At 27.3% G+C, this 10,629-nt stretch overlaps 3 protein-coding genes across 3 annotated transcripts in view; 1 reads left to right on the forward strand and 2 right to left on the reverse strand.

Annotated features, from left to right (window-relative positions):
* Window positions 1-773, reverse strand: part of Phum_PHUM095270 (protein scarlet, putative) — a gene marked incomplete at both ends in the record, with an annotated part of 3,928 nt that extends 3,155 nt beyond the window's left edge. The window contains one exon of the mRNA XM_002423863.1: window positions 577-773. Within this exon, the coding sequence (XP_002423908.1) occupies window positions 577-773 (197 nt within the window). The remainder of the gene's footprint in view (window positions 1-576) is intronic.
* A 778-nt stretch (window positions 774-1,551) lies between these two features.
* Phum_PHUM095280 (transmembrane protein 16C, putative) lies at window positions 1,552-8,140 on the reverse strand (the record flags this gene model as incomplete). The annotated part of the gene is made up of 21 exons (XM_002423864.1): window positions 1,552-1,658; window positions 1,885-2,083; window positions 2,164-2,342; window positions 2,406-2,511; window positions 2,593-2,798; window positions 3,072-3,214; window positions 3,296-3,465; window positions 3,557-3,700; window positions 3,776-3,940; window positions 4,009-4,226; window positions 4,303-4,469; window positions 4,548-4,740; window positions 4,825-4,945; window positions 5,029-5,128; window positions 5,216-5,355; window positions 5,507-5,536; window positions 6,141-6,239; window positions 6,544-6,726; window positions 6,812-6,969; window positions 7,039-7,253; window positions 7,359-8,140. The coding sequence occupies 21 exons, from the start codon at window positions 8,138-8,140 to the stop codon at window positions 1,552-1,554; spliced, it is 3,825 nt and encodes a 1,274-aa protein (XP_002423909.1).
* A 2,202-nt stretch (window positions 8,141-10,342) lies between these two features.
* Window positions 10,343-10,629, forward strand: part of Phum_PHUM095290 (uncharacterized protein) — a gene marked incomplete at both ends in the record, with an annotated part of 7,912 nt that continues 7,625 nt past the window's right edge. The window contains one exon of the mRNA XM_002423865.1: window positions 10,343-10,391. Within this exon, the coding sequence (XP_002423910.1) occupies window positions 10,343-10,391 (49 nt within the window). The remainder of the gene's footprint in view (window positions 10,392-10,629) is intronic.

Below are 10,629 nucleotides of genomic sequence, written 5' to 3' on the forward strand. Positions count from 1 at the left end.
AAGAAAATTTAAACAAAAAAAGAAAATTTATTTATTTGTTTATTAATCGGTTAAAAGCCATTAATTCGAAATGAAATTCAAAAAAAAAAAAAAAAACAATTTAATGCGAATCTGCATCCTCCATTATGCATTCAAAAACTAAAAATAAAAAAAACGTTTTAAAATTTAATTTATTAAAAGCTTTTATTATTATTTATTACTTTTTTTTTTTTTTATGTTTTTCTTTAGATGTATTAATAATAATAATAATAATAATAAAAGTGAAAAATCGATTTTTATCGATTGATTCGATTTAAAATGAAAAATTCAATAAATAATAACAAACGGTCAATTGTAAAGAATGTTTTACGGATTAATATTTATGGATTTCAATAATAATAATGATGGTAACATTAAAAGAAATGGAGGAATGGGGGGAGGGGGGAGAAGGGTACAATCATGCAATCTTTAAAGATTGTACAAAATATAAGAGTAAACCGAGGAGATTTCATTTTTAAGGATGCTGGATAGTATGACGAGGGGTTTGATTCTTCCGATAATAATAAAAAGTAATAATAATAATAATAATAAACTCACCTCGGACCCATCAAAACGACCAAATTTCCACCTTTGACCAATCCCGTAACATTATTTATTAATTTTTTATAAGGGTGAGAATTTCTATCGAAAAATTTCCTTTGTTTTATCTTAACAAAAACGCTCACGTCTCTCCAAGTAATATTAATTGATGAATTTTGACTTTGAATCCAATCGCTTCTTGTTGTTTCCGTCATTATATTAAAAAAAATTATTTTCACTTTCGACACATGAAAAAAATTAATAATAATAATAATAATTAAATGACGTAATTATGAAAATTTTGGATCATTAAATTTAATAAGGTGCGGGAGGATCTAATCAAAAATTTTTTTTCCTTTGAATTTAAATGTATTGCAGTGATAAGAACGCTCTACGAATCTTCTTTATTAATACACTACATCTTTTTTTTATCAATAATCACTTTGTAAACCTTTTTTTTTATTCCGATAAACCTGTAAAATGATTTAAACTATTGATCGTACCTGTAAATAAATTTTAATTAAATTTTATGTAAAAACTTATTAAAACACATTTCCCATTAAAGTAAAATGAATTTATTGAACTGTTGTTAAAGTTTTAAGTATTAAATTTCAGTTACGCAATCAACAACATTCGTACAAACGGAACAAACAATTTTTTTTTTTTTTCGTTTCGTTTCGTTTCGTCGTTGATATCATGTTTATTTATTACATTTTTTAAGCTCTCCTTCTAAAAAACAACATAAAATATGTCAGAGTTAAACAGGTAAAAAGATTGTAAATAAATTCATTATTGTTGTACAAAAAAAAAAAATTACATAACTTATATTATCCAGGATTTGTTTCGTCAACCGTTTGTTCGATAATAATAATATTTTAATGAATGATTTAAAAAAAAAAAAAAAAAAAATTGTACTAAATTTATATTTGTATGTAAAATAATAAATTTTTTGACACAGATTTATATACAATTTTTTTTTTTTTTAAATTTTCCTCAAGAAATTCCAGCATTTGTCGATCCGCTTTCCTTCCTTCCACGAAATGTTGTTACGCGAGAATCAACATCATCTGAAATTTTACTAAACCTTCTACCCCACGAACCTGTTGTCATAATAAAAAATCGGTTATTTGAAAATTATAGATTACATAATTTATAAAAAAAAAATTTTAATAAAATGTCGGATTACATAAAAGAAGACCTTTTCGAATAATATTCTTACCCCTTTTTTTTTTTTTTTAAATTAGGTTAAGGGATAAGAATAAACTAACTCTCCATCCCCTAATACAACAAAAATTTTTTTTTTAAAGTTAAATAAAAATTAATCACCCCTTCGTAATATAGTTTCAAGTTTAGAACCTTTTACAGCCGATAATAATTCTTTATTATTTTCTCCGGGAGTCCTTAAACCTTTTTCGTATTTTGCTTCTTTTGCTAATAAATTTTCTCTCAACATTTGAGTTCTCACTGATGTTGGAACGTCTGGAATTATGTAAGCCATTATACCCGTCAATGCAAATACGAAATGCTGAACAAAAAAAAAGGAATTTAAAGAGTCGGCTTTTAATTAAAGGAAATGAAAATTATGTAACGAATTCCAATGTTTACTTCGAAAACAACGACGAATGCCAATCGGGCTGCAAAAACGTGCCAATATTGAGGTGAAAGGTCATACGGATCCGTCGGATGATTTGGCGGATTACGATATCCTCTGTAATAACATATCGGGGGATCTGGATCATCTTCGGGACTTCCCATATCTTCCGTATAATCAGAAGTGTTGAATTCTAAAATTTAATGAAACAATAAGTTTTCAATTGTATTAATTAAAGATGAAGGTCGAAACTCACCGGAAAGAGAAGATTTAATGTAACCCCTCAAATCGTTCGTCGGTGAATAAACGAATTTATAAACCATACGGGGAATAAAATCGCTCGTGTAACCTATGACAAAAGCCTGTAAATTGAAAATTAAAAAAAAATGGGATTTCAAGGTCATTTTTCCTGTATGAAACCGACGACGACGACGACGACTCACGTTCGATACGACAGCAGTATACGTCAATCCTTTAAGTATTCCATACCAAGCACCGATATTTTGTACTCTTTCAGCTAATGGCCTCCTCGATTGCGTAACCATTTTATAAGCATCTAATCTTATTTCTCCTATATTATTTAAAAATGCAAAAAGTGGAGCGAGTGGAAAAGCGGCAACGAATAATGTAACGAATCCATATTGTAAAACTTACATAAAAAAAAAAAAGAGAAATTTTTTTTTTTATTATTTTATTTCCGTTCGTTCGTTTTAATTGAAAACTATTTCAAATTTTTTATTATCTATTTTTAAATTGATTTTAATAATAAATTTCGAAAAGAAAAAAATTCAATCAATCAAGAACATAAAAAAAAAAAAAAACACGCCAACTTAATTTTAAAATTGATCGATTTTTTTTTATATAAACTATATGGAGATTATAAATAATGTAATGAAATTCTCGTTTTTGTTGTTGTTTATACCCATTTCTAAATATTCTTCGAAAAGTGCTAAACGTCCAGCATCTTGCATTTGATAATCTTCTTCCCATCTTGTTAATTTTCTCGTAAAACCTTTTTTCGTATGACTGCTATGAACTCTCCTATACCACCAATTCCAAAATTTTCTATAAAGAAAAATAATAATAATAAGAATTTTTGTTTTTGGGAGGGGGGGGGGTTTAAAAAGGAAAAAGTGAAAGTCGTACGGATATAATAATTCCAAGACGTTATTCAAACATTGTTTTCCAATCATTATAATAGCTAATTGTATGCAAAGTTCGCTTAAACAACCTGCTGGATCGCAAACGTCTCCTTTCAATTTTAAAAATTCTGAACTTCTGGCTGCCGTATCTCCAGGATGCATAAAAAATCTTCCCTGAAAAATCCAACATGGCGTCCATCAAGTTTTTGGCAAATTTGCATAAAAATTTGAATTTTACAAAAAAAAATTTTTTTTTTTGTCTTACTTTAAAAAAAGCTATGTATATTAGAGATGAATAAAAATTAACAAATTCGAAAAGGAATATTTTAAACGTAAACGAATCTTCGTATTCTCTTTGTGTTCTAGGATTTTCTATATTTGTCAACCATATTGCTAATGAATGATAAAACTAAAACGATAAATTTGATATTTAAAATATTCAGTGAAAGTTTTTAATTAAAATAATAATTTTTAACAGGCTCACTCTTGTCAATATCATAATTATAATTAAATTAATTAAGGCCGCTGTCATGGAAGTAAATATTTTGGCATGATCTTTTAAAAGTGTACCACCGCCGCTGTAAATAACGGCAACGAGACTAATTCTATAAATTATCGTTCCTAAAACAGCACCGATCACCACAAATATCTAAAAACACAAAAAAATAAAAAATTAATAATTTGTTAATCTTAATCTTAATCTTTAAATTGACTTACCATACATAAAACGGTAGCACTCGTTGCTAAAAATCTTAATGCTTTATTCCATAACGGCATGTAAGGTTCTCTTTCTCTCGTAACTGGATTTATTCTAAACGTTTTAACAGAAGTTTCAAATTCTGGACGTGGTTCTTCATCGTCTTCAATATTTTGAAGATCCCATTCCCAAACTATAATGCTTTGTTGTCTTTTCCACATTTCCAAATAAGTTGTTGCTAAAATTAATTATAAGTAAAAGTGTTTAAAAAAAAAATTGATGAATGAGTTGAGAAGTGATGGATGATTACTTACCCCAAAAGGACATAAATATAGCAAAAAAAACGGTCGATGGATTATCGAATAAATAAGTCATTTTGGCATACATGCAAGAATCACCTAATTTAATATATCTGCAAGCTTTATCGCACATTGGACAAAGAGTTAAATTTCCAGCTCCTTTCAAATCGCATATTTCATTTCTATTGAAAAAAAAAAAAGAAAGATTTAACGTTAACAAGAAGAGAAAATTTTTAAAAGTAGGAAAAAAAAATGAATACCCTGGAATGTTATCGCTATTTTCCAAACTTCCCAAACCGTATAGAAAACAAAAAACTCCAACAATGGCAGGTAGAGCAAGCATATTTGTATAGAAACCCAACCAGGCAAAATATAGTGCTATTTTATCACCGAAATATTTTCTTACCAACCATAATGGTTGTTTTTTAAACCATTTAGAAGGTCTTGCCCATTCTAAAATAATTAATTTTTAACATATTAGTTTTCCAACAGAAATTTCATTAGGTGATTTTATAATTTTTGAAATGATAAATTTACCTAAATATAATAAACGACGATCGTATAAAAAACCGTTTTCTCCATCTTCGTCGTAAGCGCCCTCGTGAAGAGGATACGCGGCAATATAAGTTTGATCGTTTAAAAGTCTACGAATGCCAACCTAAAAAACAAAGTTGGTAACAATTGTGTAATAATACAAGTTTTTCGTTTGTTTGTCATACTCTATGACAAATAATTAAAAACCTTTTCGGTGACGTCATATTTAGCTCTCATTAATATTTCCCAAACGATTTGACTTCTTTGAGCACCCGTGAAAAATGATTCTCTATCTTTAACGACAAATCTGAAAAAAATAATAAAAATAATTCTTATCCATCGCGAAAAAAGGAAAAAGACATGACAGGTTAACACGCAAAATAAAAATTCTTACTGATCTTCTTCGTTTCTTGTAAATGTCGCTTTGTAAAATGAAGGTTCATCAGGTATTCTCGTATGATCATATTCAAAAAGTTTATTGAAAAAAGCTTTTATCGATCCGTCATCATTTTCTTCTTTTTTCCCTTGATTTCTCTAAATAACGAATGGACAAAAAAATTACATTTCATATAGAAAAGGAAAAAATTGGATTTTCCTTTGATAAAGAAAAAACATTTTAAAAAAAAATAAAAATAAATAAATTAGTTAAAACGAAATTTAATTAATAAATAAATAAATAACATACCTCAGATTTCACTGAAATTGTTATTAATCTCTGCGTGTAGCATGAAACACATAAAGAAATAAAAGCTGATTCAAAAATCTATGGTGACGTTCGTGGTGTGAAGCCTTTTTTGATTTTGTGCATTTTTTTTTTTTTTTTTTTTTTTTTTAAAGAAGAAAAAAAAATAATATTTAGTATAAATATATTTATGACGTCATATGGCATATTAATTAATACTACTTTATGTTTCGATGTTAAATAATAATAAACATTACAATAATATAATACTATATATATATATATGTTAAAGAACGTTACAATAATAATAATAATAATAATAAACTTGGTACATTATCGCCATTATTTTAATTTTATATATATATAAAAAAATAAATAATTTGTGAATTGTTCCAGTCAGTAAGAGAAAACTGGAATAAATAAAGTATGATCATCATGCTTTGTGACTTTTCAGTATTAATTTATTTAAAATCATGCTGTTGCTGCTTATAATTCATCATTTCCGGTTCCGGTTTAAGAGAGAGAGAGAGAGAGAGATGGGTAGATAGATAGATAAATGAAGCAAAACTGTGCTCGTTATTTTAATTTATCTCTCTCTCTTTTTTTTTTTTTTTGTATGTTATTTTTATATACTCACTTTGATTGGCATTTTAATATTCATAAGTTCAGCATATCTCGTCATGACTTGCCAGGGTGCGTGAATTTTTAAAAAGTATGTTTTTTCATCAAAAGAAACCTGAAAGAAAAAAGGAAAACGTAATCATTATTATATTTATTAAATTTTATGGGGGGGGGGGGGAAAATGCACGATATCCCTCTTATATCGTGCAAAAAAAAAAAAAAAATTAAGGGTTGCCTTATTGAAACTTTAACAAAAACAAAAGTTTAAATGACGTCACACAAAGCGGAAACAAAAAAACGAAAAAGTTTTTATTTATTGAGCTTTTATATAAAAACTCATGAGTAAAAAATGAAGGGAGGAACCAAGAGAAAGAAGAAAAAGTTAAATAAATAAATAAATAAAAAAGTTTTCCACGAACCTTTTTGTCTTCCAATTCGAATTCTAATCCTTCTCTTTCTAAATTTTCCTTAAACCTTTTTCTTTTTTCTTTTTTCAATGCTTCGGATTCTCTCATGACACCTAAATCTTCTTCTTCGTAAACTAAAACCATATCGATCCTTCTTTTACCATCGGAAAAAAGTAACGTTTCTGATTTTGGAGGCTTAAATTTAAAAAAAATAATGAGGGTTGAGTTATGACGTCGGTTTAACAACAATAATAATGATAATGATGTAGAAAAAAATTACTCTGTAGGGAGCAGAAGAAGGTAATTCTTCATCAACGCCACTCAAAAGACCCCCAGAAGCATATTCGATGTCATTTATTCGAGAAACGTTGTCGTGTTTATCGTTAAAATGAGGGGAAGAAGTCGTTTCTTCATCACTTATGGCACTTATTTTTGGTCCTAAAACAGAAAAGAAGTCATTTAAAACGTCGTGGCATTAGGAAATTTTAAATATATATTATACGTTACCGAAAACGTCTCTGGATATGGAATTTGATATCGGGTGAATTGTAGCACGCGATGATCTTTTTTCCCAATGTCTGGTCCCATTAACGTTGGCAAGATCCCATTTTGTGTGAGATAAATTAAAATATGATAAAACTACTGTTTTTATATTATTTTGGCAGTTTTCTATATTTTCCTTATGATTTTTCCTCTCTTCATACGTCATTTCCCCGTTACATCTGTAACATAAAATATTGTGCTTATTATCTTCCCCATCGGGATGTCGTTTGTTTTCGAAATCGTTTGTCCGTTAAAAAAATAATAATAATAACAACAGCATTTACCTTCTTTGAAAAGCATCAGATCTAACGTCTATATTAATTCTATATGAAGTATCCGTAGAATTTTTCCGACCGTATGAAAATTTTCCATCGGTCTCTTCATTTTCCAAATCGTCACCAACACGTTTCAAATTCGTTTTGTTTTTATTTTCATTTCCGTATCCGTTTGTCATATTTTTCTCGCTTTCATTCGAATCTCTATCCCAACTTTTCCTTTTCCCATCCGTTCCTTTAAATTTTCCATATTTTTCTTCAAATTCATCATCATCACTTTCGTACACGATTCCACCATCACTTTCTTCGACCGTTTCTTCCAAATGATTAATAAAATTTTTTGATATTTGTTTTCCATTTTCTTCTCCTTCATTGTTTTTATCTTCTTCAACGATAAAATCATCATTATTATCATCATTATTAATATTATGACTGCGAGTTATTTGATTTTTAGATTTAATTCTTTTATTTAATGTATCACTTAAACCTCCATTTATTTTCGATGCACTGTTCGTGTCTGATTTACTTAAACGTTCCCGTTGTACTCTAACCGTCGGTCCTAACACAATTTCCGAATATCGTCTGCTATTGTAAATTCGAATGTTGTAATTATTTAAATTCGCGGGTATCGATGCTCGTCTTTTATTATCGTTAACCGAAGAATCATTTTTACTGCATTTTTCAAATTTCGAACCATCCAAAAAATATTCTTTAAAATCTTGAGCGGATTTAAATTTTTTAACGACACCATCATCATCATCATCATCATCATGATTTCGATATTCCGACATTTGATCAAAAAAAAAAAATTTTATTTTAAGAAGATTTTCTAAACGACATTTTAAATTTTAAACGCGAAAAAACAAAAGTACTGGAGTACTGGAGTCAGTTATAAAAAATGCATCGAAAATTAAATGATTATTTTTCGATTGTTTCTTTTAAACTAAACGATCGGTCAGTGAGTCAGTCAGTCAATCAATCAATCAATCAGTCAGTCAGTCAGATAACCCAATTTTTATTTATAATTTTCTTTAACTCAAACTTTCATCGACATAATCATTTAATAAGTAAGGATAAGTTTCCGTGAGAAAAAAAAAAAAAAAAAAAAATTTCGGACATTTTTTGTTGGGTAGGCGGGTAGTTGATGTCATGCGCTCTCTCTCTCTCTCTCCCTCTCTCTCTCTCTCTCTCTTTCTCATAACAAAATATTAATTGAAATATTTATTAACTTTTTCTTTGTATCATTTCCGATCAATCATTATTTATTATTAGTTAAACATTATTTATTTAAATTTTTTTTATCATCATCAACACGAAATAAGATACATCACGAAATTATTAATAATAATAATAATAATAATAATAATTTTTCTATAAAAAATTTAATAACGGAAACGGAAATAAATAAATAAATAAAAATACTTATTCTGCTTATTCTTTTTTTTTAAATTTCATAACCTTTTTATGTAATTTTTAATTCCGACACAATTTTCCTACAGAAAACTCTATTTTCCCCCCCCCTCCCCTCCCCTCCCCTATCGTTATCTTCTACACCGGCTTTTTCAATATTAAAAAAAAAAAAAAAAAAAAAAAAAACTCAAAAAGGTCACGACGACAAAAAAAAAAATTTATTAATTATTAAATTTCTGTTTCCATAGAAAATATTAATAATAATAATAATCAATAATTAAAATAAATAAGTAATAATAATAATAATAATAATAATAATAATAATAATAATATTTAACAAATTAAATTAATTAAAATGTGTAATTTTACCTTTCATTGGACTCTCCTTACACGTAACACATTCGCACTTTATTTATTATCGTTAATAAAAAAATTTCACTTTATCATTATTATTATTATTATTATTATTATTATTATTATTATTATAACGAATTCTATATTAATAAATTAATTTCCGTTTTCTTCGTCTCACGTGACTAAATAAATAAATAAAAAAGAAATTTTTTTACGACGACGACGACATTTTTTTTTTTTTTTTGCCTATTATTATTAATTTTTCAACCCTTCACAAACTCTAAATAGTAAATTTTTGTGGAGAAAAAAAAAAAAAAAAAAAAAAGATTAAAATCGATAACCTCGGGGGGTGGGGGTTGGGAAGTGGGGGGCGGTGTATTTTTTTTGTGAAAAACCATCGCATTGTCATTCATAATAATCGTTTTTATTAGAGAGGGGGGGGGGGAAAAACGAAAATCAAAAATAAAATAAAATAGGTCAGCCAATGTTTTTTTTTTTCCCCTTTTTTTATCAACCTTGTCACGTGACTTTCCTAAAAATTGATACGAGGAAATTCAAATTAATTATTTATTTAAAAAATTTCGTCCGGAAAATACAAAAATCGACGTTTATTATATTTACTAATTTTTTTTTTTTTTTTTTTACGTAAAAAATTCGAAAAATTCTACTCGTAAATTAATTAAATTTGTAAAAATTTAATATCGATAATAACTTTTCGAAATTATTATTAAAAAGGTTTCGATTATCGAAATAGAAAAAAAGCCACGACGATGATAATGATGATGATGATGAAAATTAAAACGATTATTATTTAAAAAAAAATTTTTTTAATATTTATAGGTTACCACCGGTCATGACGTGCAAGTTTTTTACGTTTTCGATTCACGATAACGATTATCGAATATAGATATATCTCATAAGCAATTACACCCACGCAAATAATTATTATTTAATAATAAAATGTCAAATGTCGTAAAAAGTCAGTCAATCAATCAATCAATCAGTCAGTCACCAAAACAAAAAAATTTTCGAAAAAAAATCGTTACCGTACTAATTCGTCACACGATTTGATTTAAGTAAATAAAACGACGTACCTGATTTTTAACGATTCCGAAAAATTTCCCTGCTCTTCAAAGTTGGCAATACTGTTATGATGATAACAACAACAACAACAATTTATTTACGTCGAAGATTTTTTTTTTTTATTTAATTTTTTTTTGTCACGAAACATGGATGATGTTAAAATAATTAATTTGGATTTTGGTATTGTAACCTGTGGTAAAAAACATACTTTAATATATAAGTTTGAAAATAAAACAAATGTAAACAAAAAAAAAAATTTTATTAAATAATAATAATAATTAACCGGGGGAAATTATTATAAATAAATGAAAATTTTTAGAAAAATAATACGTACTTGGTGAAACCGAAAGAAAGAAAAAATACAAATTCCGGTTACGAAAGGTTAAAAATTCATCCATTGGAGATTAATAATTTATCGCCTGGAAAATTTATT

Source organism: Pediculus humanus, genomic scaffold (assembly GCF_000006295.1).
Source record: "Pediculus humanus corporis 1103172107447 genomic scaffold, whole genome shotgun sequence".
Taxonomy (NCBI): Eukaryota; Metazoa; Arthropoda; class Insecta; order Psocodea; family Pediculidae; genus Pediculus; species Pediculus humanus.